Source organism: Carettochelys insculpta, chromosome 8 (genome assembly GCF_033958435.1).
Source record: "Carettochelys insculpta isolate YL-2023 chromosome 8, ASM3395843v1, whole genome shotgun sequence".
Taxonomy (NCBI): Eukaryota; Metazoa; Chordata; order Testudines; family Carettochelyidae; genus Carettochelys; species Carettochelys insculpta.
The window spans coordinates 1,133,133-1,157,979 of NC_134144.1; the positions used below are offsets into that span (position 1 = coordinate 1,133,133).

At 66.1% G+C, this 24,847-nt stretch overlaps 1 protein-coding gene across 4 annotated transcripts; it reads left to right on the forward strand.

The window, feature by feature from the left end:
- The first annotated feature begins 4,155 nt into the window (after window positions 1-4,155).
- On the forward strand, window positions 4,156-24,158 carry LSS (lanosterol synthase). 4 transcript variants are annotated; one of them, XM_075001393.1, is made up of 22 exons: window positions 4,156-4,236; window positions 5,788-5,956; window positions 6,327-6,465; window positions 7,046-7,154; window positions 8,252-8,373; window positions 8,993-9,089; window positions 9,809-9,944; window positions 11,963-12,071; window positions 12,528-12,646; window positions 13,281-13,378; window positions 13,759-13,786; window positions 14,529-14,585; window positions 15,525-15,596; window positions 16,301-16,351; window positions 18,050-18,199; window positions 18,571-18,667; window positions 18,922-19,027; window positions 19,621-19,686; window positions 20,254-20,337; window positions 20,805-20,975; window positions 21,731-21,809; window positions 23,156-24,158. In XM_075001393.1, exons 1-22 carry the CDS (start codon window positions 4,223-4,225, stop codon window positions 23,498-23,500), a joined length of 2,418 nt encoding a protein of 805 aa, XP_074857494.1. In that variant the 5' UTR covers window positions 4,156-4,222; the 3' UTR covers window positions 23,501-24,158. The 4 variants fall into 4 exon arrangements, with proteins under 4 accessions (XP_074857494.1, XP_074857495.1, XP_074857496.1 ...); XM_075001394.1 differs by having other exon boundaries at window positions 20,257-20,337; XM_075001395.1 differs by having other exon boundaries at window positions 23,185-23,492.
- The last annotated feature ends 689 nt before the right edge of the window (window positions 24,159-24,847 follow it).

Genomic DNA, 24,847 nt, shown 5'->3' on the forward strand with positions numbered 1-24,847 from the left:
CCATATGTGGCCCGCAACTGGGTTTTGAGGTGAGTCAGTGACCCCTCCCCATAGGAAACCACTGCACGTGCCCCAGGGCTCAGCCTTGTGATCACACCAAGTGACACCAAGCAGAGCCAGGCGAGCCCAGGCCCTAGCGCAGGGCAGGCAGCCACAGCCCTGAGGCTTAGGCCTGCGGGTGGGCCAAGGACAGAGCCAAGCAAGCCCGGGCCCTGGTGCAGGGCGCATGGCCATGGCCCAGAGGCTCAGACCAGTGGGTGGGCCAAGGACAGAGCCAAGCAAGCCCGGGCCCTGGTGCAGGGCGCATGGCCATGGCCCAGAGGCTCAGACCAGCGGGTGGGCCAAGGACAGCGCCAGGCGAGCCCGGGCCCTGGTGCAGGGCGCATGGCCATGGCCCAGAGGCTCAGACCAGCGGGTGGGCCAAGGACAGCGCCAGGCGAGCCCAGGTCCTGGTGCAGGGCGCATGGCCGTGGCCCAGAGGCTCAGACCAGTGGGTGGGCCAAGGACAGCGCCAGGCGAGCCCAGGTCCTGGTGCATGGCAGGGCAGCAAACGGTTCCTGCAGTGCAAGGCCACGCCCTGGTTCAGGGTAGGGGCAGGAAAAGGTCTGGCTGCATAGCAGGGCAGAGGGTCAACAAACAACCGTGAGTGCCTGCAATGGCAAGGGGGGGCACCTGCCACCCACAGGCTGCGGGAGGGGCTTGGGGGTGGGGTGCAGGGCCCTACCGGCAGTAGAGCAGGCTGCCACTGGGGTCAGCGGGGCCCACACCAGAATATGCTGAGCCAGCCATACCCAGCTGCATCCAGCCTTCCCCCCAGGGCACACCTCACTGGCAGCAGGCTGGGGGCCTCCCGCTCTGGGTAAAGCAGGGGCTCCATACTAGCCAGTGGTGCCTCCTTGGTGACGGCTAGCTGGGGGCCCAGCAGTCCGGGCCAGGCTTCAGTCTCCTCCAGGGCTGTGTCAGCCTCCCAGCCTGGGAGCGCAGGGTCAGCACCTGGTCCTTCTGGTGGCTGGAGCTCAACCGAGCTCCTGGGCCCAGCTTTTATATGTCCTGTCCTGACCCCTGGCTTCTGGACGGGTGATGGGCAGAGGTGAGCCTCTCCCCACCTGGGCTCGGGGTGGGAACTCTGGGTCAGTTACTTTTGATGAGCCCCAAGCAACATATATGGTGCTCCCAGAACCTTTGTGGTGGCAGAAATAACCTCAAAGGGCAAAATCTTTTACCCATGTTGGATCCACCACCTAACGTACGTGTAAGAGGGAGACAGTTATCTTACAACATCAGCTTGGCGCCATAACCGCTCCCTGATGATTTTCAAAGGGAACCTCCTCTCCTGAATACGTTTCCTGGTAACTTGCGCTGCCCCCTGGCACAGGCTCTGAGAAGGTCGGGCGCTTTCTTCTGAACGGCAGGTGCACAGCCACGCTCCCTCGCTGCAGCACCTGTGTGCAGGCAGGCCCGAAGTGGCTGTGACAGCTGGCAGTTTCCTGCAAGCTCCTGCTGGGATGGTCTGCACTGGTGGGGCGAACTGCCCCCTGGCCAGCGTGTGGCCCTGCCAGGCAATGGTGTTTTGGGAAAGCGGGGCCAGAGCCCACCCACTCCAGCCCAGGGATTTGTGAGGGCTACCAAAGGGCTGGCTCCCAGGAACACCTGGGCCACTTCCCACACGGCTGCTGCTCAGGCTGTAGCTAGGAGGCATAGCTCAGCCCTGGGCGGCTCTGAGGCCAGGTGTGACCAGTCGCCCCTGAGGCAGCAGTACCACTTCGCTCCCTCGGCGGGGCGGTCCCTTAACACACCAGGGACTTGACACCCACAAACTGAGCTCCTATGACTGGGAGTGATACCCCAGTGCGGGAGGCAGTCCAGGCAGGGCCGCCCATCCCTCCAGAAGGCTGGTTACTGGTGGGAGAGAGCTTGGCTGCCCTGCCCTGAGCCACGCCTCAGGAGCTGTGAGTGGTGAGTCTAGTCTCTCCCTGGCCTGCCCTCCCAGTGAGCAGAGCTGCTCCTGTCGACCTCCTGCCCCACGCTGTGCATCTCTCACAGTGTGCCGGGGCTGGCTGGAACCAGGGCACCTGCGTCACGGGTGGGCTTTGCAGCCCCCAGCACACCGAGGTAAGTTACAGTTCAAACCGCATTACGTTATGCGCTATTGGCCCCAGGTTCAGGGCGGCAGGAGGGCCTGGCGCTACACATGTATGCGTTACTGTGGGCCTGCACGGCCGGTCTGCGAGGCGGCTAACGGCAAAGCTGGGCAGCAGCGGGGGCCTGAACGGGGTCTTTGAAACCGCGTGTTGTACAAACAGTGCTGAGTGGACCTCCCCTCGGCCATACCCGGGCAGCAGGAACGCAGCGCTGCACCTCCAGGCCCAACCCTTTGATGCTGCCCCTGCGGCAATGCCCCTGCCGGCTGACCAGCTGTTGTCTGGCCAAGAACAGAGGCCTTGCGTAGGGTGACGCTCAGGCTCGGCGGTGTGCGTCTCTGGCCCAAAGACGCTGGGGACGTGTAAGCCCTCAAAAGCCCCTGACCAGGGTTTGACGACACAATCAGTGGCCAGTCCCTTGCTGGAGTGAGGGTGAGCCTGGGAACTCAGCAGTGCGTGTGTGGGGTCTTCGGGAAGTTTGGCTGAGAAAGGGAATGGTGTGAGGGAATAGATTTAGACCAGTTCTAAATTTAAAATGCCACACTGTGTGTGTGTGTGTGTGTCTGTGCATGTGTGTGTGTGTCTGTGTGTGTGTCGCTCTGTGTTTGTGTGTCTGTGCATGTGTGTGTGTCTCTGTGTGTATGTCTGTGTGTGTGTATGTCGCTCTGTGTGTGCCTCTGTGCGTGCGTGTGTGTGTATATCTCTGTGTGTGTGTCTGTGTGTGTGTATGTCGCTCTGCATGTGTGTTTGTGTGTGTGTATGTGCTCTGCGTGTGTGTGTATGTCGCTCTGTGTGTGTGTCTCTGTGTGTGTCTCTGTGTGTGTGTGTCTGTGCATATGTGTGTGTGTCTGTGTGTATGTCTGTGTGTGTGTATGTCGCTCTGTGTGTGTGTCTCTGTGCGTGCGTGTGTGTGTATGTCTCTGTGTGTGTGTGTGTCTGTGTGTGTATGTCGCTCTGTGCGTGTGTGTCGCTCTGTGTGTGTGTATGTCTCTGTGTGTGTGTCTCTGTGTGTGTGTGTGTCTGTGCATATGTGTGTCTCTGTGTCTGTGTGTGTGTGTATGTCGCTCTGTGTGTGTGTCTGTGTGTCTGTGTGTGTGTATGTCGCTCTGTGTGTGTGTCTCTGTGCGTGTGTATGTCGCTCTGTGTGTGTGTCTCTGTGCGTGCGTGTGTGTGTATGTCTCTGTGTGTGTGCGTGTCTGTGTGTATGTCGCTCTGTGCGTGTGTCGCTCTGTGTGTGTGTATGTCTCTGTGTGTGTGTGTATGTCGCTCTGTGTGTGTGTCTGTGTGTCTGTGTGTGTGTATGTCGCTCTGTGTGTGTGTGTCTCTGTGCGTGTGTATGTCGCTCTGTGTGTCTCTGTGCGTGCGTGTGTGTGTATGTCTGTGTGTGTGTGTGTCTGTGTGTGTGTCGCTCTGTGCGTGTGTGTCGCTCTGTGTGTGTGTATGTCTCTGTGTGTGTCTGTGTGTGTGTGTCTGTGCATATGTGTGTCTCTGTGTCTGTGTGTATGTCGCTCTGTGTGTGTCTGTGTCTGTGTGTGTGTATGTCGCTCTGTGTGTGTGTGTCTCTGTGCGTGTGTATGTCGCTCTGTGTGTGTGTGTGTGTGTCTGTGTGTGTACGTCGCTCTGTGTGTGTCTCTGTGCGTGCGTGTGTGTGTATGTCTCTGTGTGTGTGTGTGTCTGTGTGTGTATGTCGCTCTGTGCGTGTGTCTGTGTGTCTGTGTGTGTGTATGTCGCTCTGTGTGTGTGTGTCTCTGTGCGTGTGTATGTCGCTGTGTGTGTGTGTGTGTGTGTGTGTGTGTGTGTGTGTGTGTCGGGGCAGGGACCCGGGCGGGGCGGGGCAGGGCAGGGCGCCCCCGCCCGGGCAACGGGCACACCGCTGGCGGTGGTGGAGGCTGCGGGGGGCGGGACCGAGGGAGAGGGGCGGGGCTGACGGGGGCGGGGCCGATCCTCTCATTGGGCGAGGGGCAGGCTGCGGGCGGGGCCTGTACCGCGGCAGGCCCCGATTGGTCAGCGCCGCGTGGGCCCATGTGAGCCGAGCGGGTGAAGGCGCCGCGGGCCCGGCGTGTCCAGAGCCTTGCGGGGAGATGGGGCACGAGGCGTGAGTGCGCGGGGGGGGCGGTCCGTGTGTCCGTCCGTCCGTGAGTGCGCGGGGGGGGACGGTCCGTGTGTCCGTCCGTGAGTGCGCGGGGGGGGGCGGTCCGTGTGTCTGTCCGTCCGTGAGTGCGCGGGGGGGGGGCGGTCCGTGTGTCCGTCCATGAGTGCGCGGGGGGGGGCGGTCCGTGTGTCTGTCCGTCCGTCCGTGAGTGCGCGGGGGGGGGGGGGGCGGTCCGTGTGTCCGTCCGTGAGTGCGCGGGGGGGGGGCGGTCCGTGTGTCCGTCCGTGAGTGCGCGGGGGGGGCGGTCCGTGTGTCTGTCCGTCCGTCCGTGAGTGCGCGGGGGGGGGCGGTCCGTGTGTCTGTCCGTCCGTCCGTGAGTGCGCGGGGGGGGCGGTCCGTGTGTCTGTCCGTCCGTCCGTGAGTGCGCGGGGGGGGGCGGTCCGTGTGTCTGTCCGTCCGTCCGTGAGTGCGCGGGGGGGGGCGGTCCGTGTGTCTGTCCGTCCGTGAGTCCGCGGGGGGGGGGCGGTCCGTGTGTCTGTCCGTCCGTGAGTGCGCGGGGGGGGCGGTCCGTGTGTCCGTCCGTGAGTGCGCGGGGGGGGGCGGTCCGTGTGTCTGTCCGTCCGTGAGTGCGCGGGGGGGGCGGTCCGTGTGTCTGTCCGTCCGTGAGTGCGCGGGGGGGACGGTCCGTGTGTCTGTCCGTCTGTCCGTGAGTGCGCGGGGGGGACGGTCCGTGTGTCTGTCCGTCTGTCCGTGAGTGCGTGGGGGGGGCGGTCCCTGTGTCCGTCCGTCCGTGAGTGCGCGGGGGGGACGGTCCGTGTGTCCGTCCGTGAGTGCGCGGGGGGGGGCGGTCCGCGTGTCTGTCCGTCCGTCCGTGAGTGCGCGGGAGTCTGTCCGTCCATCTTCCTGCGAGTGTGTCACACCCGCGTGTGCCGTCCTGTCGTTCACAGCCTCTTACTGGTCCCCCGGCCCGCGGAGGCCCCAGTGGGGCCGAGTCCCCGGTGTCCCGTGCTCGGCACTGCGCGGGGGCGGGAGGGGTGCAGCGCACCCCGGTGCCCCGTGCTCGGAGGTGGGAGCGTCTTGTGCTGCACAGAAGGGTTGTGCAGAGTCACTGGCAGCGCAGAGCAGAGCCTGTCCACAGGAGCCCTTAGCCCCCCAGAGACACGTTAAATCTGTGCAGTGTCCCACCCAGCCCAGCATGGCCATGGCCCAGCTGCTGCCCATGGGGTGGCAAGTCCCCGTGCAGCCCGGAGGAGATGCTCGCCGAGGACCTGGGCAGGCCGGGCCGGGGGAGTGGCTGAGGTGGGAAAGGGCTAGGGCGTGGAGCAGTGTCGGGATGGGGCCGGCTGCCGGTCTCAGGCGCGCTCTGACCACGGCTGGTGAGGTGAGCGTGGCCTGAGCCGTGTGCTCACCCCTTTGGAGTCCTGCAGAGCAGAACGAAGCACTGGCCGGAGCAGAGCGCTCGCTGGGCTCCCGTCTGCTGCTAGCGCTGCCGCGGGCGTCTGCACTGCAGGGCCTGATGCCCCTGACGTGGCCGGCTCCCGGGGCTCTCCCCAGGTGTTTGCGGAGGAGGGGCGGCCCCTACAAAACGGCGCCCGCGAGCGACCTCACCCGCTGGCGACTGAGCAACGAAGAGGGGCGGCAGCGATGGCGGTACCTGGAGGCTGGCGAGGAGAGCGAGCGGGAGCAGAGCGGGCTGGAGGCGCACTGCCTGGGCCTGGACACGGTGGGTGGCTGGCTTTGCCCTCACGGCCCCGTGCTTGCAAGGCTGAGCTTGGGGCCTCACCCGATCCCCGTGCTGGCAGGGCTGGCTGCACTTCCCCTAGGGCTGCCGTTGTCCCCTGCCCCCAGTGGCTGAGCTGTCCCTTCTGCGTGCTCTGGCAGGCTGGTGCCGTGTGGGCCCCTGTGGGGGCATGCATGCCGTGGTCACCCCGGGATGGCAGTGCTGCCATAGGCACTTGGTTCCCCCCTGCCCTGTCTGCACCAGGCCGTGTGGTGCCGGGAACCTACCGCGGCCTTGGCAGCTGGCCATGCCTGGTGCGCGAGTTGGAGCATCACTCTTTTGATTTGTTTGTCCCCCTCCTCTTCCTTTGCAGAGTGCGTGCTTCAAAGCCTTGCCCCCGGCCAGCACAGCCCAGGGAGCAGCACTGAATGGGGCGAGGTTCTACTCTGGCCTGCAGGCAGAGGATGGGCACTGGGCCGGTGACTACGGGGGGCCCCTCTTCCTGCTGCCAGGTACGGTGAATGAACGTGAGCTCCCTGCACGGGGTGGGATAGGGTGTGCCAGGCAGGGCCTGGGGGGTCCGTGGCTCTTGCCCCTCAGTTAGCTGCCTGAGGTGGGTCAGGGTCTGGTGCCATCACAGGTCTGGGCATGGCAGCATCTTGCCAGCCCCTGGCATGCCGAGTGGCTCTCCAGCGGCTCTTTGTTTTCCCACCAGTGACCCTGTCTGTGTTGCTCAACGGCAAGCTGGTGCCCACTGTGCAGAAGCGGGAGCCGCGCAGCCAGTTACATCCCCTCCCCCTGGTTTGGCCAAGGGAGGGCCTCCCTTGGCGTGCTGCCGCCCCAGCAGCCTGTTCTACCATGGGGTTGAAGCGGGGATGCTGGGGAAGGTCGTGCGGCTGTTACGTTGCAATACGCGTTGTCTGGGTGGCCCTGAGCGTGCTCCGGGAGCCGCTGGCCTTGGGGTGCTGCAGCCGCTCCCTGAGCTCTCCGGGCAGGGCTGGCTTGGAGCCCTTGCTCCAGGGAGTTCTTGTGCCCTGCCCAGCCAGAGCATCCCTGCTGCTGCACTCTGGTGCAGCCTGCTTTGTCCACCAGGTCTCCTGATCACCTGCCACGTTGCCAAGATCCCGCTGGCGGAGGCGTACAGGAAGGAGATGGTGCGTTACCTGCGCTCGGTGCAGCTCCCGGATGGCGGCTGGGGCTTGTGAGTCACGCGGAATCTTCTGTCTCCTCCCTCCTGCTGTGGGTGGCGCGAATGGATGTTGCGGGAGCCCCTGGCCAGCGTGGAAGCCTGTTCCGTTGTGACAGGTCCGCCATAACGTAGCCAGGTATCTCGGGTGTCAGTGCTAGGTGTCAACTGGTGCTCCGCCTGCTTTGTGCTGCTCTGCACTGGCCCACCCTGGGGAGGCACACAGCAGCTGTAGTGGTGAGATGTGTCCCTAGGGTGGGCTGGCTGGGTCATTAAACGCCCTGGGGCAGGGGAGCCTTCCTGCAGGTGGGGCCAGACTGCTGGGAGCAGTGGGGGATGGGGTTGGGGGCCGGGCTCCAGCTGTTGTTAAATGCCTATGTTCTGGGCTTCCCTGGAGCAGAGTCTTTGCCATTTCTGGTGGGGCAGGAGGGCCTGTGGTCCGAGGCTCTGGCAGAGAGGAAAGACACCCCGGTAGAAAAATGCGCCTGCACTCCCTTGTCTCGGCCGGCCCCTGTTGCAGGAAGGAGGGCAGGGTGCAGAGGTGCACTAGGAAACGAGGGACAGTGCTGGAAATGGGCTCAGTTTCAGTGTGCCTCACCTCCTCCCCAGCAAGCGAGAGCCCTGGCACCCCCAGCTCCACGCCGACCACCGCAAGGAGCGGGATGAGCCTGAGGGAAGATGCTCGGATGTCGTGATCAAGTCGTGGGCGCTTCTGGGGTCCTGTCAGCTCGGGCAGTGCGGCCGTATAAATCCCACCATGCCGGGGCGGGGGCTGCCGACGCTGGTAGTGCCCGTGGGACAGCGGGACAGGGCGAGGCCCCAGCTGGGCTCTCCTGCCACCCCTGCAGCCTGGGCTGCTGCTGCCTTGGGTGGGAAGCGGCTCGGCGCTCTGCCGAGTGTGAGCTGGTCAGTGCTGCAGTGCCACGGAGAACAGTGTGGCCAGAGCTCTCCTTCGCCGGAGCGCTCCTGGGCTTGCAGCCACTCAGGTTGCCTACCCTGCCCTTGCCTAGCTAGCTGGAACCCTGGCCCCTGGCTCTCCCCGGTGAAACCAGTCTCCCGGGGTTGCTCCGGGACTCAGCTGCCCCTGACCCTGCCCTCTCTGTGTGCGGCAGGCACGTGGAGGACAAGTCGACCGTGTTCGGCACAGCGCTGAACTACGTGTCCTTGAGGATCCTGGGTGTGGGGCCAGACGACCCTGACCTTGTGCGGGCTCGCGTCAACCTCCACAGCAAAGGTCAGCTTACGGCTGGGGCTCTCTGGCCTCCTGCTCCCCAGCAGCCGTGAGGCTGGGCTGGGGCTGGTGGGAAGGCCTTGCCCAGCTCCGAAGGGGTGAGTGGTAGGCGAGGGGACCTGCAGCCAGAGGTGCGAGCCTTTGCCATGCCTTGTCCTCCGCTGTGCCCCATCACTTCAGCACATCTGCCCCCAGCTCCTCCCAGCACGTGTAGCAGCATCCTGCAAGCTCAGCACCGTGCTGCCCTTATCTTCCGGAGCGGTGGTGACACCTCGGCTCCTTGGCTGGATGCGAACATGTCTGTGTGGGGATCAGGTACACGCAAACCCAGTCTGTCTCCTGGCAGTGGGTTAAATAGCCGGCCCCAGCCCCTGGCGTGGCTTAGCTTCGCTGCTTGGCTCCATGACCCCAGGCTCGGTGGTCTCTCCAGCCGCACCTCACGTGGAAAACCTGCCGGTCCCCGGCGTGGTATCTGAGTGGCCGTGTCTGTCTGTGAGCTGTGCCCTTAGTGTGCGCGTCCCCCAGCCGGTGTCAGGAGCCTCTCTTTGTGCGCTGTCGCACGGCGCGGCCACAGCCCTGTCCCAGTGGCTGCTGTCAGAGCCAGGTCTGGGTGTCTCCGCAGGCGGTGCGGTGGGGATCCCGTCCTGGGGGAAGTTCTGGCTGGCCGTCTTGAACGTTTACAGCTGGGAGGGAATGAACACGCTGCTCCCGGAGCTGTGGTAGGTGCAAACTTTACCTGCTGGGCAGGTGGATTTCCTGTCCCAGGTCACAGCCTTGTTTCCTTGTAGCAGCACCCAGCAGAGAGCCTGATGCAGAACCCCAGGGTCCCTGAGAGCAACCCCCTCCTTCGCCAGTCCCCCATTCTGCGCAGCGTGGGCCAGGCTTTGGGGCCATGGGCCCATCATGACCATCCCTCCTTCGTCCAAGCTTAGCTCACCCGCTCCACCTCCAGCCTTCCGACCTCTCTCTGCCAGTCCCCAGACCCACCCACTGCCCTTTGCAAGTCCCTCTTCCTGGGGCCGACCCTCTGCTAGGTCCTGACGTGGCTCCTACCCATGGCTGCCCATGTCCTGGAATCGGGGGAGCCACAGCGTCCCGGTGCTCAGGGACCGCTGTGGGGCCAGCAGCAGGTCGGCAGTATGGGGCGGCTGGCTGGTTGCAGGGAAAGGAGCGGTGTGTTCCCCACAGAGGAGGCTCTTTGTCCCCTCCCTCCAGAGCTGGGTAGCACGGCCCCCGGGAATCCGGCACCGTCTGTTGGCAGAGGCCCCACGCAGGAGAGCAGCCTCACTGGTAGAGCCCAGAGACTTTTCTCAGGCCGCAGAAGAGTCTCTGGGCTCCAGCTGAGGGCTCTGGCTCCTCTCCTGTTACCCACGCCTGCTCCGCAGCCTGCCCTGGGCTGTGCCCGTGTCCCCGCTGACAGCACCTCCCTGGTTGACAGGCTGCTCCCACCGTGGATGCCGGCGCACCCCTCCACTCTGTGGTGCCACTGCCGCCAGGTGTACCTGCCCATGAGCTACTGCTACGCCACGCGCCTGACTGCTGAGGAGGACGAGCTTGTGCAGAGCCTTAGACAGGTGAACAAGCTCCCCCGGCACCCGCCCTGCTCTGCGGAGTGGTAGCCTGGGGACCCTTCCTGCCACGGCCCGGCTGTGTCTAGTCACCTGGCCCTGAACCTCCTCCCTGGGAGCAGACCCCAGGCCCTGCAGAGGACAATCCCCAGGGATGCTTTGGGATGTAATCCCCTCCCCACATTGGACCTGTGTTTTCCCCCCGCAACCACCATAGCTCCCCGGTCTAACCCCTGCTGGGCAGGAACCGCGACAGCCTGGCCACCTCCCAGCAGCCCTGCCCCGTACCTCTGTCCTTCAGTCTGCCTCCTTCCCTGTGGTGAAGAGGTCAGCACGCCCAGTGGCTTGCTCTCGCTGATGGCTGCGTTGGCTCCCTGCTCCACTAGCAAGGCCCGTGACCGTTGCCAGCTTCCACGATTTCCTGTCTGCTGGTGCCACGACTGGCTGGCCCTGCCCATTCCCTTGCAGCCTCCTTGTGCCTGCTGTGTGTCTGCGTGTGGGCTGTTTCTGCTTCTTCCGGGGGTGTTGCTTGAAAGAGCCAGGCTGGCCGTCTGTGCGTTCCCATGAGCTTCGGGCTGAGGTACGCCTGGCCTGTGCTGGGTAAAGCCCTTCAGCGTCCACGTGCAGCCACTGGCTTGTTCCCGCTGCAGCATCCCAGCTCGGCTGGCAGCGGGAAGGGCTCTGCCTTCCTGGGTGCAGTAGTGACCTTCCAAGGGGGACCTGCGTGCACCCGATGTCCAGCTGCCCGTCTCAAGGGACTGGCGGATCCCCTGTCTGACACAGGCCAGAGAAGGTCCCTGGAACGAACCCAGTGTGGCCTCCGGAAAGGCCGCCAGTTGGAGCTGCAGGCATCAAGAGAGAGAGTCCCTCGGCTGCTTGCCCTCTGTGCTCAGGCGTTAGGCCACTTTGGCTGTGTCTGGCTTCGCCCCAGTGGCTGGAGAGGTGTCGGTCGGACGCTAGGAATTTGGCTCCTTCGCTGCCAGGGTGAAGCACTGGAGTAAATGGCCAGGGAGGCCGCAGGGCCTCCACCATGGAGGCGTTTAAGAGCAGGTCAGACCGACGCCTGTTGGGGAGGTCTAGCTGGTGCTTGGTCCTGCCAGGGGCCTGGGGCCTGCACAGGATTAGCTCTGGAGGTCCCTTCTGCTTCCATCGTTCCGGCCACTGGTTCTGGTTCTGACTCACTTCCCCTTCGGCACCTTGTCTCTTCTCCCCGGGAAGGTCGTTCTACCCTGGGAGCCAGTCACCTGCTGCTCTGAGGTGGGCACCCCAGCCCCCACTGCAACCGTCTTGGTCTCTAGCAGCCAGTGTGAGGCCCAGCCACCCCCCACAGCTGATGCCCTTGGTGGATTAGGGGGTGGAAGGAGCCCATGGGCAGGCGTTTGGGAGAGGAGAAGGCTGGGAGGGCTGGGCAGGAAGGAAGGCCAGGACAGTGAATGCCATAGCACGGCCTTTGCCATGCGTCCATCACAGTGCTGGAGGCTGGCGCTTTCCACGGGGGTGAGTGACCTTTGGGTGGTCCCCTTAGCTTCCCAGGGGTGTCCGATGTCAGGGTGCTGAGTCCTGCTCTCTGTGACGCCACTGGGCGCCTGACACGCCGCCCCTCCAAAGGGTGCCATGCCATGGTGTTGTGTTCTCCCGCAGGGGTGGGGTCTGGCACACAGGCCTCTGGCCGGGAGGAAGTCAGACCTTTCAGCCCCCCCCCGCCCCAGTCCTCTTTCCCCCGCTAGGGGCTGTGCGGGTTCCTGCTGCTCCCCCCGGAGGGAGGCTGAAGGCTCTCATCAGCTCCCTCCTGTTGTTACGCCTTCCCTTCAGCAGGGGCTGGGAGCTGCTCCCCCGTGGGACCTGTCCCAGTGGCTGACGCAGAGCCTGCGGAGCAGGCCAGGCAGTGCTGCCCTGAGCGCGTCGGGGTGTGCAAATGAGCCCTGTTCCCCTGGCTGCCGTGGCCGACCCATGGACCCTTGCAGCTCCTCTGCCCTTGGCACCACTAATGGCTGGCTGCTAATCTCTGGCCTGCTCCCGGCCAGGAGCTGTATGTCCAGGACTACTCCAGCATTGACTGGCCAGCCCAGAGGAACAACGTGGCAGCCTGTGACTTGTACACACCTCACAGCTGGCTGCTCACCGTCGCCTACGGTGAGTGGGGCGCTGGCCAGGCCTGGCTGGGCGGGGGGGTAGCTGCTGTGAGCCCTGTCAGAGCTGAGGGCAGCCACTAGCCTTGCCTCAAAGCCCTGGGCAGGCCCTCGCCTCCTGCCCAGCTTGGGTTGCCGGCAGGATCTTGGGATGGCGGGGGCTGCAAGCCAGGAGATTACTAACCCGGGGCAGTGTGCCATCGGGGCACGTAGGACAGCTCTGGCTCGCAGCTGTGTGCTAAGGCACTGAATGGATCTGAATCCCACTGGGTCAGGCCCCTGTCTGCAGCATCCTGCCTTCCCCTGGCCATGTCGAGGGCTGAGCAGAGGGGAAATGACCCAGCGTTAGTCAAGGGCTGGAGCGTTCTGGGGCAGGAACTCGGGGAGCCCTCTGGGCTCAGGCCTCGTACATACAAGAGCTGATCGGTGCAGCTCTGAGTCTCTCCTGTTCCCGTCCCAGCCATCCTGAATGTGTACGAAGCCCACCACAGCGTCTGGCTGCGGCAGCGAGCCATCGCGGAGCTGTATGACCACATCAGGGCTGATGACTCGTTCACCAAGGCCATCAGCATCGGCCCGGTAGGCGGTGCCTCAGCGCGCCCAGCAAACGAGCTGCGCTTCCTGCCTGTGCGTGGGAAACAGGCCCGGGCCCAGGCCGCGTCCGTGGAAGCTGGATGCTCGGGCGGCCGCCCAGCCAGTCACCGGGTACCCACAGCCAGCAGCCGGTGTGCCTGTTGGGGGAGCAGGCCTGCCTCTGACTTGGTGCACAGCAAAATTTATCCTGCCCATGGATGGAAAAGTCAGAGGGAGCCCTGGCTCTGGGCTCTGCCGGCTCTGTACAGGCTCTGCCACTCCCATGTACCCCTGGTGCCAGCGATGCTGGCAAGCTGTGGGCTGTCATGCCGGGTGCTGCATGCGCAGGGACGCTGTCGGGGTGACTGGGGCAGGAGAGGAGAGGGGGAGCGCTGGCCAGGAAGGCAGGGTGTGCCAGCTGCTCTCCCTGCCGAGGCTCTGCTGGGAGCAGCTGATGGAGGAGAGAAGAGAGGGAGGGCCCTGGTGTGACTGCGTCTCCTGCACTCTGGGGACCAGGGGTCCGTTGGGTGCCCAGACACGGCTTGCTCGCCACCAGGGAGCTATTGCCTTCGTCGCCGGGCAGGGCCCCAGCCGACTACCCACTGCACTCTGCAGGGCATGACACCACCTGTCTCGGCAGATTTCCAAGACCATTAACATGCTGGTTCGCTGGCACGTGGAGGGGGCAAGCTCCCCGGCCTTCCAGGAGCACGTCTCCAGGGTCCCCGACTACCTCTGGTAAGGCCGTGGCTGTGCCTGGCTGCACAAGGGAAAGCCACCTGCCCCACGCAGGAGTCCCTGAGCCCTAACAGGGACCCTGCTGCCCAGCCCTGCCGGGGGACCCTGCTGTGCTCCGAGGGCTGCCCCGCTGCCTGGGCCCTGGGAGCAGGGTGCTTTGGGAAGGGGAGGGTCTTGCCCTGAGCAGCAGCCAGCTCCTTGTTAGTGAGTCCTACTGGCTCCCAGTTGTGGGGGGGCACTGGGGACAGAGCACCTGAGGAGCCCATTGCCCCCAAAGGCAGAGCCCAGGAGCAGGGCTGTCAGGCGCCCCCGGTAGCCACAGGAGTGGGGCTCAGCTGCTCTGCTCAGGCTGGCGTAATGCTGTGCTCTCTCCCTGGCAGGCTGGGACTGGACGGCCTGAAGATGCAGGTACGGCACTGCAGGCCTGGCAGCCAACGGGGGTGAGGGCGTGCTGGCTGCTGCTGAGCTGGCCGGGCTGGGCCGGGGTCCCTCGGCTGGGGGGCTGAGCACTCTCGGCAAAGGGCGTCTCGCCAGGTCACTCTGCCTGGGGGAGCTGCCGCCCCAGGAACGCGCCTTTCCTGCTGCACTCAGCACACCTGGGACGAGCCCTGGCCCCTCCTGGCTCAGGCTGGCGGGGGTTGGCAGTGGGAGCAGCGTGGCCCCTCGCTCCCAGCCAGCCACTTCATCTCGGGCACAGCAGGACTCTGTACCTGCTGTCCCACAGCCAGCCCCTGCAGCTCTCACCCTCTGGCTCTGCCTCACCCGCAGCTCAGAACGCCCCTGCCCGTCCCTACAGCTCTGCTCCCAGGCACTGCGGTGGGAGGCAGTGTGGAGGCTGGGGCGTGATGCGCACCAGCGCTGGGCTGGGTGAGGTGTCTGGGGCCACACTGCATGAGGCTAGCCGGAGCAGGCTCCAAACTAACGTGGCGGGGGAGGGCACGATCCCCCACTGCCTGGCTCCTACTGCCCATTTTGGCCCTGGTGGGTTCCTTTAGGCTGCAACCTTCCCTGGGCACGGGGCCCAGTGCAGCAGGCTGGCAGCCTGCAGCCAGTGTGGTGGCCCCTGTGCCGTGCGGCTCGTAGCACAGGGCAGGACGCGTGGGGCAGATGGAAAAGCTGCCACTTCTCAGCACTCGCTCTTCCGTTGCAGGGCACCAACGGGTCCCAGCTCTGGGACACAGCCTTTGCCATCCAAGCCTTTTTGGAGGTAATTAGCCCATAGTCCCACGCTGCCCCCAGGGACGTGGGCCTCAGCTGGGCAGCATGTTGCACTCTGCTCAGTGCCTGGCTCTGGGGCCTCAGCAGCCGCCCAGGGAGCCCCCGGTGCTCTGACCAGATGGAGCCAGTTCTTTAGTCTGGGCCCCTGCATGGCCTAGGCCAGAGACGAGTGCCCGGTGCTGGTGCAGGAGCTGGCAGTGCAGCACGAGCCCTGCGGGCTTGCGGCCCGAGGAGCGCCGAGCACTCGCAAAGGACGCGGTGCGGCTGGTGCCCAGGGCGTCGGGTGGGGGCAGGCGTGTGCGGGGAGCCTGGATCTCGGGTGCTGGGTGCCACTGGAGGAGGGCTCCTATCCCTGGAGTAACCCCTGGAGCTTGGCAGCGTTGTCATGACACGTGGAACCTGCGTTGCCTGTGCAGGGGCATGGGGAGGAGCAGCTGGGTCTGTCCCTCAGGCCGGGAATGGCCCTGAGAGCTGTCCTGGCCCCAGTGGGGTGCAGGCGGTGGCCCCCTGCTGTGTGGGGGAGGGGCAGGGCCCAGGGCAGCTGCCGAGTGCTTGCTTGGGGCACTGGGCTGGAGATGAACCTGCTGCAGTGAAACCCACCCAGAGCCCAGCGCCATATGGGTGGGGCCGCGCCGAGCGAGCGATAGGGGCACGGCGCTTTCAGGGGTCCAGCCCAGAGCGGGACGATGCTCCTCACTTGCGCCCGAGGGGCCTGTTCCTTGCTGCTCCGACCGTGCGGCGTGAGCCGCCCCTGGCAGCGCTGCTGGGTGGAGCGCCAGGGCTGTGGCTGACTCTTGCCGAAGGGCGCCCATGTCCGGCGCAGGCACCAGGAGATCTCGTCCCTTCTAGTTACATTTCCCAAAGAACAGAACCGCCCAGCGACCCAAGCGGTGACGTCCCTTCGTCTTGTGTCCTTGCCCCCGCCTAGGCTGGCGCTCACAGCGACCCGGCGTTCGTGCCCTGTCTCGGGCAGGCCCATCGCTTCCTCCGGATCACCCAGGTGAGTGCTGGGTGGGGGCAGCCCACAGGGACTTTGGCAAGACGGGGGCATAGGAGGGGTGTGAGCTGCGGTCGCAGCTGGTGGGGTGGGAGCACGGCAGCAGCCCGGGTTTGACAGCCAGGAGCTTGCTGGGGCTGCCGGAAGGAGGCTGGTGTCACAGTGCTGTTCCTGGGAGCCCCAGAGCTGAGCTGCACCCAGGCGGTGTGGGCCGGAACCACACCTGGTTTGCAGGTCAGGTGCAGGGCTGGGAGTGCGGCAGGGACGCCCTGGGCCTCGTGAAGCAGCACCTGCCTGACGCTGCTCTGCAGGGGGATCTGCGAGCCCTTGGACACGTCCGGAACCCAGCCTGGCTGGCCCTGATCTGCTGCGACCAGGGCTGGACTCTCAAGGGGGTGTTTGGGGTCGCAGCCGCTGAAGGCCTCGTGTGTGGTGGCTCTGCCTGGCTGGGGGCTCTGCATGCCTCTGTGTGTCATGTCTTCTCCCTCCCGCCGCGGCAGCCTGCACGCTGCTGGCAGCACACGCCGCCTCATGCGTCTCCCTCGTTGCTCCCAGAGCTGTGCTACATAAGTGCCCCAGACCCTGCCGCAGACCCTGCCCCGACCTTCCATCCCCAACTCCTTCCCGCCCAGACCCCGGGCCCACGGCCCCCTTCCCAGCAGCCCGGCTCCTGCCGCTCCTCAGCGAGCTCCTCCTGTCTCCTGCAGGTTCCCGAGAACCCGCCCAACTACCAGAAGTACTATCGCCAGATGAGCAAGGTACAGCTGCCACGTGCCGGTGTTCCCTGGGACCTCGTGTGCCCGGCTGCTGTCGGCTCTGTGCTGCCTCTGGGGCAGGAGCGAACTTGGACTCAAAGCTCAGCCATCCTGGGATAGTGCCCGCGGGAGGCTCTGGCCAAGGGCTGACCCTGCTGCCTGGCTGAGTCTGTGCCCATGACTGAGATTGCAGGGGCTGGCGGCTGGGCTCAGCCTGGGCAGGGCTACCATGCACGCGCCTGGCCTGCGTGGACAAAGGGCACAGGCTGGCGTGGGCCGGGTACAGGAAGCGGAACCGTCAGTGGCTCCGTGTCTGCCCTGGGGGATGTGGCTAGTCGTCGCTGTGGGGGCAGGGGAGGGGCTGCGTAAACGGGGCCCGGGGTGGTCGGCGGGCCAGTCGCCGTGGAAGGAGAGGGGGTGCAGTTCCACTGAGGCCTGCTGTGGCTGGGCCGGGGCAGCGTAGTTTTCTCCAGGATGGTATCGCCTGCGGGGAGGCGCCCTCCCGTGGGTAGTTATGAGGGTCCCTGTAACAGGCGAGGTGCAGACAACAGGAGCACCTGCCCCCAGGCTCCACCACTGCTCTGGCTGCACCCCCTGACGGGTCTGTGCTGGGCCTGCGCCCGGCCCGCGCTGGGGCAGATGGGGGCTCACTACGCCCACGCTGCGGCAGATGGGGCCGCACTACGCCCGCGCTGGGGCAGACCGGGGCCTGCGCCTGGGCCGTGCTGGGGCAGATGGGGCCGCACTGGGCCTGCGCCCGGGCCGCGCTGGGGCAGATGAGGCCCCACTAGGCCGCGCTGGGGCAGACCGGGGCCTGCGCCTGGGCCGTGCTGGGGCAGATGGGGCCGCACTGGGCCTGCGCCCGGGCCGCGCTGGGGCAGATGAGGCCCCACTAGGCCGCGCTGGGGCAGACCGGGACCTGCGCCTGGGCCGTGCTGGGGCAGATGGGGCCGCACTAGGCTGCGCTGGGGCAGACTGGGGCCTGCGCCTGGGCCGTGCTGCGGCAGACCGGGGCCTGTGCCTGGGCTGTGCTGGGGCAGATGGGGCCGCACTAGGCCCGCGCTGGGGCAGACCGGGGCCTGCGCCTGGGCCGTGCTGGGGCAGATGGGGCCGCACTGGGCCTGCGCCCGGGCCGCGCTGGGGCAGATGAGGCCCCACTAGGCCGCGCTGGGGCAGACCGGGGCCTGCGCCTGGGCCGTGCTGGGGCAGATGGGGCCGCACTGGGCCTGCGCCCGAGCCGTGCTGGGGTAGATCGGCCCGCGCTGGGGCAGATGGGGCTGCACTAGGCCCGCACTGGGGCAGACCAGGGCCCGAGCTGGGGCAGATGGGGCCGCACTAGGCCCGCGCTGGGGCAGACTGGGGCCTGCGCCAGGCCTTGCCTGCTCCATGTCCTGGGCCTCCTGTTGCTGCCTGGTGCCCGGTGAGTGCCTGTGTGCACCCACGGGTGGCACTTTGGTGGGGGCCCAGCTCTGGCCCAGCCTCCAGGTGACAGCTGCTCAGCAGCTGCTGGTGCCCCCGGCCCTGAGCGGGACTCTGCCTCCTGGCGGACTCCGGGCGGGGAGCGGCCGTGAGCTCCCCCCACGTCGTGTGCAGGGTGGAACGTGAGGCGGCTCCGCGTCGCTCCCCGGGCAGGGCAGAGTGTGCAGGGCTGTCCCTCGCTCTGCGCGCCCCAGGGCTGAGTGCTGGCACCCGACTCCCCAGGGTGGATTCCCCTTCAGCACCCGGGACTGCGGCTGGATCGTGGCTGACTGCACCGCCGAGGGGCTGAAGTCAGTGATGCTGCTGCAGGAGAAATGTCCCTTCCTGACCGAGCACGTCCCCGCCGAGCGCCTCTTTGACGCCGTGAATGTGGTAAGAGGTGCCACAGGCAGCGCCGCGCATTTCTGAAGAGATTAAACACATGGCCTCCGAGGGGGGTGTTCATCAAAGCGGGGCTCTCCCCTGCGGGCGCCGGCACCCTGGGCCTGGCAGCGTCAGGATGGGAGCTGGGCCCCAGCAGGGTGTGTGCCGTGCCTCGTGCCGCCCGGGGGCCGCTCACCAGCCCTGCCTGGGGAACCTGGCCGGGCTGGGCTGGACAGCTCTCTCCCCACACAGGCAGAGCCTGGCCTGTGCTCTGCAGCCCTTCTGGCCGCAGGGTCAGGGACAGACGCCCGGTGGTTTGCAGCAGGGGGTGAAGGAGGCTGGTGCACATGGCCTGTCTCGTCCTTTCCCTGCCTGGGCAGTTGCTGAGCATGAGGAATCCTGACGGAGGCTTCGCGACGTACGAGACCAAGCGAGGGGGCCGGCTGCTGGAGCTGCTCAACCCCTCGGAGGTGTTCGGTAAGGGCAGCGCACTGGGGCCTCTCCCAGCAGTGCGGGGTGAGCAGGGCCAGTTCCACTGGGAGTGCTCCCAGGGCGGGCCGGGGGCTGGGTGCAAGCCCACGCCCAGTGCCTGGCCCCAGACGCAGCCACTCGGCGCAGCTTCTGCCAGGGGTGAGCACTGGGGAGGCAGGGCCCTGTCAGAGCCCAGCGTGCCGTTGAGGTGCTGGCTGGCTGCCGGGCCCTGTCTGACAGCCACTTCTCCTGTCGGGCAGGCGACATCATGATCGACTACTGCTATGTGGAGTGCACCTCGGCCGTGCTGCAGGCGCTGAAGCACTTCCACGAGGCCTTCCCTGAGCACCGGGCCCCAGAGGTCAGGTAACGGTGGGCCGCAGCAAGCATCAGTGCAGATCTTGTACCTGGGGAGGTGGGTGAGCAGGACCTGCTAGCCTGGGCCGGCACTGCCTGTGCGCCCCGACCTGCAGGGCAGACCCTGCCATCCCCCCGGCTCTGGGAACAAGCCCAGTAACCCAGCATGTGAACACGGCCGCCACTGTCCCGCCAGGCGCCCTGCGTGTGGCAGGGCCTGTGTCGCTGGCAGGTGCCCGCCCCTGGGCAGCACTGCTCTGGCATGGTGGGGCTCTCCTCTCCCAGCTGCCCTTCCAGAGCAACACGCCCAAGGGCCACGTGGCCACCAGCGGGGCCCTGGGAGCCCACGCGAGCTGTGTCTCAGCCACAGACCGGTTGGCTAAGGCTGGGGGTGGAGGTCCTGGCCCCCAGGGCCACGGTCAGGCATGTGCACAGGGGCTGGGGCAGCTTAGTCCACCTTGCAGCTTATAGCCTTCGAGTGACGCTTTTGATAGGGGCCGGGCCCTGCTCCCCAGAGGGGCTGCCGAGCTCCCAAGGAGCCCTTGGGTTGGGCTGGCAGGAGGCAGGACACCTGCACTAAGGAACCCCCTTCTCGTGTCCAGAGAGACTCTGTGCAGGGGCCTGGAGTTCTGCCGCAGGATGCAGCGAGCTGACGGCTCATGGGAAGGGTGAGTGGCCACGCACCGCGGCTACAGCGAGCTCCACTCTGCGTGGGGCAGGAGGTGTGGGGCCTGCCCTGGGTCAGCCGTCTCTTTCCCTCACAGCCAGCTGTGCCAGTCACTGACCGACCCCCTTCGCTGGGAGAGCCGGGGGGCTCAGAGCGCCCAGGCCTGTTACAGGCTGTCCGGGCCCTGCACACCAGGCCCTGCGCTCTGCAGTCACTGACCGACCCCCTTGGCTGGGAGAGCCGGGGGGCTCAGAGCGCCCGGGCCTGTTACAGGCTGTCCGGGCCCTGCACACCAGGCCCTGCGCTCTGCAGTCACTGACCGACCCCCTTGGCTCGCGGAGTGGGTGAGCCAGAGGTGCGGCGCGAGGGTCGGGACTTCCAGTCCGTGTGCAGGACAGAGCCAGCGAAGGCTCAGCATGGCCGGGGGGCGAGAGGCGATGGGCTCTCGCTGTGTCTGTGGTGGGGCGCCGAGAGGCAGGGTCTTGCTGAGCCCAGCTGTCCGTGCGGGACTGGTGGCGGTAGGTTGCAGAGCGCGGTGCACGGCCTGAGCTTGGTGCTCTTCTCCCAGCAGGAGCTGGGGCGTGTGCTTTACCTATGGCACCTGGTTCGGGCTGGAGGCCTTTGCCTGTCTGCAGCACACCTACCAGGACGGGTGAGTGTGGAAGTCAGCACAGCTCTGCGTGGTGCCCGGCTGCCTCTCTGCCCAGGGCCTGCGGGCGCTGCCTGGTGTGTCTGGCGCCGTCCTTGCACACAGGAGATGCTGCATCTCTCACTGCAAACTAGGGCTCCCTTGTCCTGCTCTGCAGCCCCCGTCTCCCACTGGCAGAGAGATGCAGCCCCTTGGGGCCTTGGCCCTGCCCCAGGGCCCTCGCTCCCGCTAGCTCACCAGGCAGCTGGGCTCCGGCATGCAGAGCCAGCTGTGTGCTCTGCAGAGGGAGCTCTTCTGGCCCCAGGCTCCTGCCCCAGCACCAGGTCTCATCCCAGGTCCCGCTAGAGGTGCATGGCCCCGGCTGAACACGCTCTGCTGCACTGCCAGCTCCTTCCCCCAGAGCCCCAGGAGGCTGCGCTGGCTTCGTCTCTGCCCGCCGTGACTCCCGCTGCTGTGCCTCGTCCCTCCAGCGCCGCCTGCCGAGAGGTGGCCCAGGCCTGCCGGTTCCTGGTCTCCAAGCAGATGGAGGACGGTGGCTGGGGCGAGGACTTTGAGTCGTGTGAGCAGCGGAGATACGTGCAGAGTGCCGCCTCCCAGATCCACAACACCTGCTGGGCCCTGCTGGGGCTCATGGCCGTCAGGTAGGAGCACCGAGACCGCTTTGCAATGGCAGCACGTCCTCCTGTGTGCCCTGCCCCCCCCGCCCCCCACTGCAGGGTCTGCGCCTGAGGCTGGGACTCCGAGGGCACAGGACGCGTGGCGGTGGAGGCCTTCGCTCGCGCCCAGCCTGCCCAGCGGTGCTTGTCAGGTGTCCTTGTTGGGTAGCCCAGAAGCCAAGCCCCAGTGGCCAGGAGTCACCTGGTAGCTGGTTCCCGTGGGGGGGATAACCAGTGACAGCTCCAGTCACTGCACAGGAGATGAGGGTTGGAGGAGAACCTCAGGAGGCCAGTGGGTCCTGCTAACTTGTGCTGGCCAGGGCAGCATCAAGCACCGCCAGGGATGGAGCTTGCCCAGCCATGGCTGCAGACTGGCCCCAGCGCCCCGCACTGGGCTACGGTCCATCCCACAGCGCGTCCGGGCTCCACGAGGCAGCAGCACGCCAGAGCCGCCGGTCACCTTGGCATGGCCGCCACCCAGGGCAGGAGGCGGCTGCTGTCGCAGGCCTGGCTGTTGCGCTTGGAGCTCCATCGCCTGTGCGGCTGACCGGGGCCTTTGGCACCTGCCCGGCAGCCTGGGGGAGCCCCGGGGGTCGTGTGGCTGCAGAGGGTGAGAGTGTGGGTGCGGTGGGGGGGCGGGCGCCCTGTTCCGGCTGCGGTGCCCGAGGGGAGATGTGGCCGCACGCAGGGTGTGGGGGCAGCTGGCTGTTCTGTCAGCACCGCCGACCTCTGCTCCGCAGGTTCCCGGACGTCGGGGTGCTGGAAAGGGGGATCAAGGTTTTGATTGACAAGCAGCTGCCCAATGGTGACTGGCCTCAGGTATGCAGCTCTCGGCCGCTCTGTGGCCTGTATCCAGCCCGTCCCAGCTGGTACCTCAGCCGCCCGCTTGCCCTCTGCTCCCTCCCGGGGGGAGAAGCTGCCCCATGGCTCCTAGGCTCTGGGAGGGGGAGCCGCAGGCTGAGCGTGGTGCCATGGGAGGGCAGAGGTGTCCATTTCGTTCCGGCCTGGGGTCTCCTGTCACGTGGCAGTGAGTGGGGCAGCTGGCAGGAGCGCTCCCCCTCCTGCCTGGAAAGGCCAGCCCTGCCCAGCCCCAGCCAGCCTGGCACGGCCTTGCCCTCCCCTCCCCTCCCCTCCCCGTCGGCGTTCACCCTCCTCATTCCCAGCCGGCCCGGCCCTCTCCCCCCCCCACCCCCGGCCGTTGTTCGCCCTGCCCAGCTGGCCCTGCCCAGCCCCAGCCAGCCTGGCACGGCCTTGCCCTGCCCTCCCCTCCCCTCCCCTCCCCGTCGGCGTTCACCCTCCTCATTCCCAGCCGGCCCGGCCCTCTCCCCCCCCACCCCCGGCCGTTGTTCGCCCTGCCCAGCTGGCCCTGCCCAGCCCCAGCCAGCCTGGCACGGCCTTGCCCTGCCCTCCCCTCCCCTCTCCCCCACCACCCCCGACCGTTGTTCGCCCTCCCCGGCTGGCCCTGCCCAGCCCCAGCCAGCCCGGCCCTGCCCTCCCTGGCCCTGCACTCCCCGGCCCCAGCCAGCCCAGCCCTGCCCTCCCTGGCCCTGCACTCCCCGGCCCCAGCCACCCCGGCCGTTGTTCGCCTTCCCTGGCTCCAGCCAGCCTGGCCCTCTCTCCCACCACCCCTGGCTGTTGTTCGCCCTCCCTGGCCCTGCCCTCCCCGGCCCCAGCCAGCCTGGCCGTTGTTCGCCCTCCCCGGCCCCAGCCAGCCCGGCCCTGTCTTCCCCAGCCCGGCCCTGCCCTCCCCGGCCCCAGCCAGCCCGGCCCTGCCCTCCCCAGCCCCAGCTGGCACCAGGAGTGTCTGTCTGACCGGAGCTGTCCGGGCCCTGTGGGTGCAGCATGTTAAGGCATGGGAGTGGCTGCAGGGGAGCTCTGGCTGATTTCTGCAGGTCTCAGCTCTGCAGCCCTTCGTGCAGCCCAAGGACTGTATTATTGCCTGGGCTGGGCTCTGGTCCCAGTGCCACATGCTGGAGGCTGCACGAACGACTTACCTCTGTCCCCGCCTAGGCTGGGCAGCCTGGCCTGCGTGTGCAGTGAGTCGTGTCTCCGTGTGCCGGGAGGGAGGGTAACAAGGGGATACGGGTGCTTGGCCCAGCACCTCAACAGTCCTGCGTGAGTGCGGATAGCTTGTGGGACCTCCTGCGGGAGCACCTGCCTGCCAGCCCGCCTCTGTCCATCTCTCCCCTCCCAGGAGAACATCGCTGGGGTGTTCAACAAGTCCTGTGCCATCAGCTACACCTCCTACCGCAATGTCTTCCCCATCTGGGCCCTGGGCCGCTTTGCACGCCTGCACCCTGGCAGCGCCCTGGCTGGCAAGCGGCTGCCTTGCTCCTGGCCCCACGAAGAGGAGATCTAGGCGGGGGGAGGCAGGCTGGGGTTCTGCCAGGGCCCTGCCTGCGCCCCAGGGCAGGCCTGCAGCCTCCGCCTCATTAGCTGCAAACGCTGGGCTGCACGGCTGTTCAGGCGTCAGCGTGATCCAGGAGGACTCTGCACACTGTGTCTTGTAGCAGGGCTGGCGCTGGGCCTGCGTGGGGGCTGGGAAGTGGGTTGCTTGCATCAAACATGGTATATGTCTGGGGCTTGGCTTGAATGGACCCTGGGTCCTGGAGTTTCTGTGCAAAAGGCTGTAGTCTGCAGGGCAGGGTGGGGCCTGGGGCAGGTGTCTGCTCGGGGAGCAGGAGGAGACATGCCAGCACTCGCTGTGGTCAGAGATTGATAACCAGGTTCCCAAACCTGTATCCCTGCGGCCCATGACTAAGGCTGCAAACAGCATCCTGGGCTTCCTTCCCTGGTGGTGACGGGGCCCATGCAGCACTCGGCAAAACAGCCTGAGCTTCAGAACCAAACTCTTGTAGTGAAACTTCCCTGCAGAAATTGGTGAGAGCCAAACACGGCATTCAGCCAGCAAACGCCGTTCGTTCCCTGTGAAACTGAGCTGTCAGCCACACAACAGTGGTACCACAGCTGCTCTGTAGTAACACCCTGTGTGTGTGTGTGTGTGCGCGTGTGTGCATGTGTGTGTAGGCGTATTTTAAACAAAGTAGTTGTTGGCCAGCTTGCACCATGATACTGGTTTGGGTTGTTCTAATGTAAAATCTGGGTGTTTATGGTGGAAGTAAAGACCCAACCTGACTCTCGACTAATTACTAAATAAAACGTAAAACAGCTTGCCGACCAGGAGCCTTCTTACCTGGCCAGGTGTGCAGCTTCTCCTCACGCTGGTTTTCCTTGGTGAGACTCAATCTGAACTTAATAGTTGCCAGCCTTTCAGCCAGCTCTGGGTGCAGGGAAGGGGTTGATAGTGGTTGTGTGCAGGCAGGGGAAAGCTAAAGGCTATGTGGTTGGGGGCAGGGAGGGGGTAGTGGCTGGGGCTGTATACAGGGGATGCTGCAGCTGCTGTGGGGCCTGGCCCCGAGCTCAGTCCCTGGCTGGTGGGGGGGGGCAGCGCAGGTCCTCATGGCCATGGGCCAGGCCGGTCTGGGCTGGGCCGTGCTGCCCGATGCAGGCAGCGTGGCCATCGGTAAGGAGTACACTTACCTGTGCCCAGTGCTCATTATCACCCCATGGGGTGGAGGGACCTGAAGGCTGGAGCACCTGATGCCCCGAGTCTTGGGGACAGGCAGGTTCAGCGAGCCGTGGGTGGGAAGGACATTCAGGAGCTGATTGCTGCAGAGTTCGTCGTGATCTGCCCTCCTCCTCCTCCCAGTTGCTGTGTTACAAAGGCTGGGCGGAGCAGACACAGGGCTGCTCCCCAGGCGTGTGCAAGTTTGCCCAGCTTTGGCTGTTCCAGGGCTTCACTGCCAGAGCAGCAGAGCTAAGGCCTGGCCACCTGGGCCCTTTTCATGCTGGCAAGA

Bases quoted from the DNA above. Each gene is read 5' to 3' on its own strand.
- LSS (XM_075001393.1), top strand. The intron at 5,957-6,326 runs GTGGGTGGCTGG...CTTCCTTTGCAG, and splicing joins ACTGCCTGGGCCTGGACACG to AGTGCGTGCTTCAAAGCCTT. The intron at 13,787-14,528 runs GTACGGCACTGC...CTTCCGTTGCAG, and splicing joins TGGACGGCCTGAAGATGCAG to GGCACCAACGGGTCCCAGCT.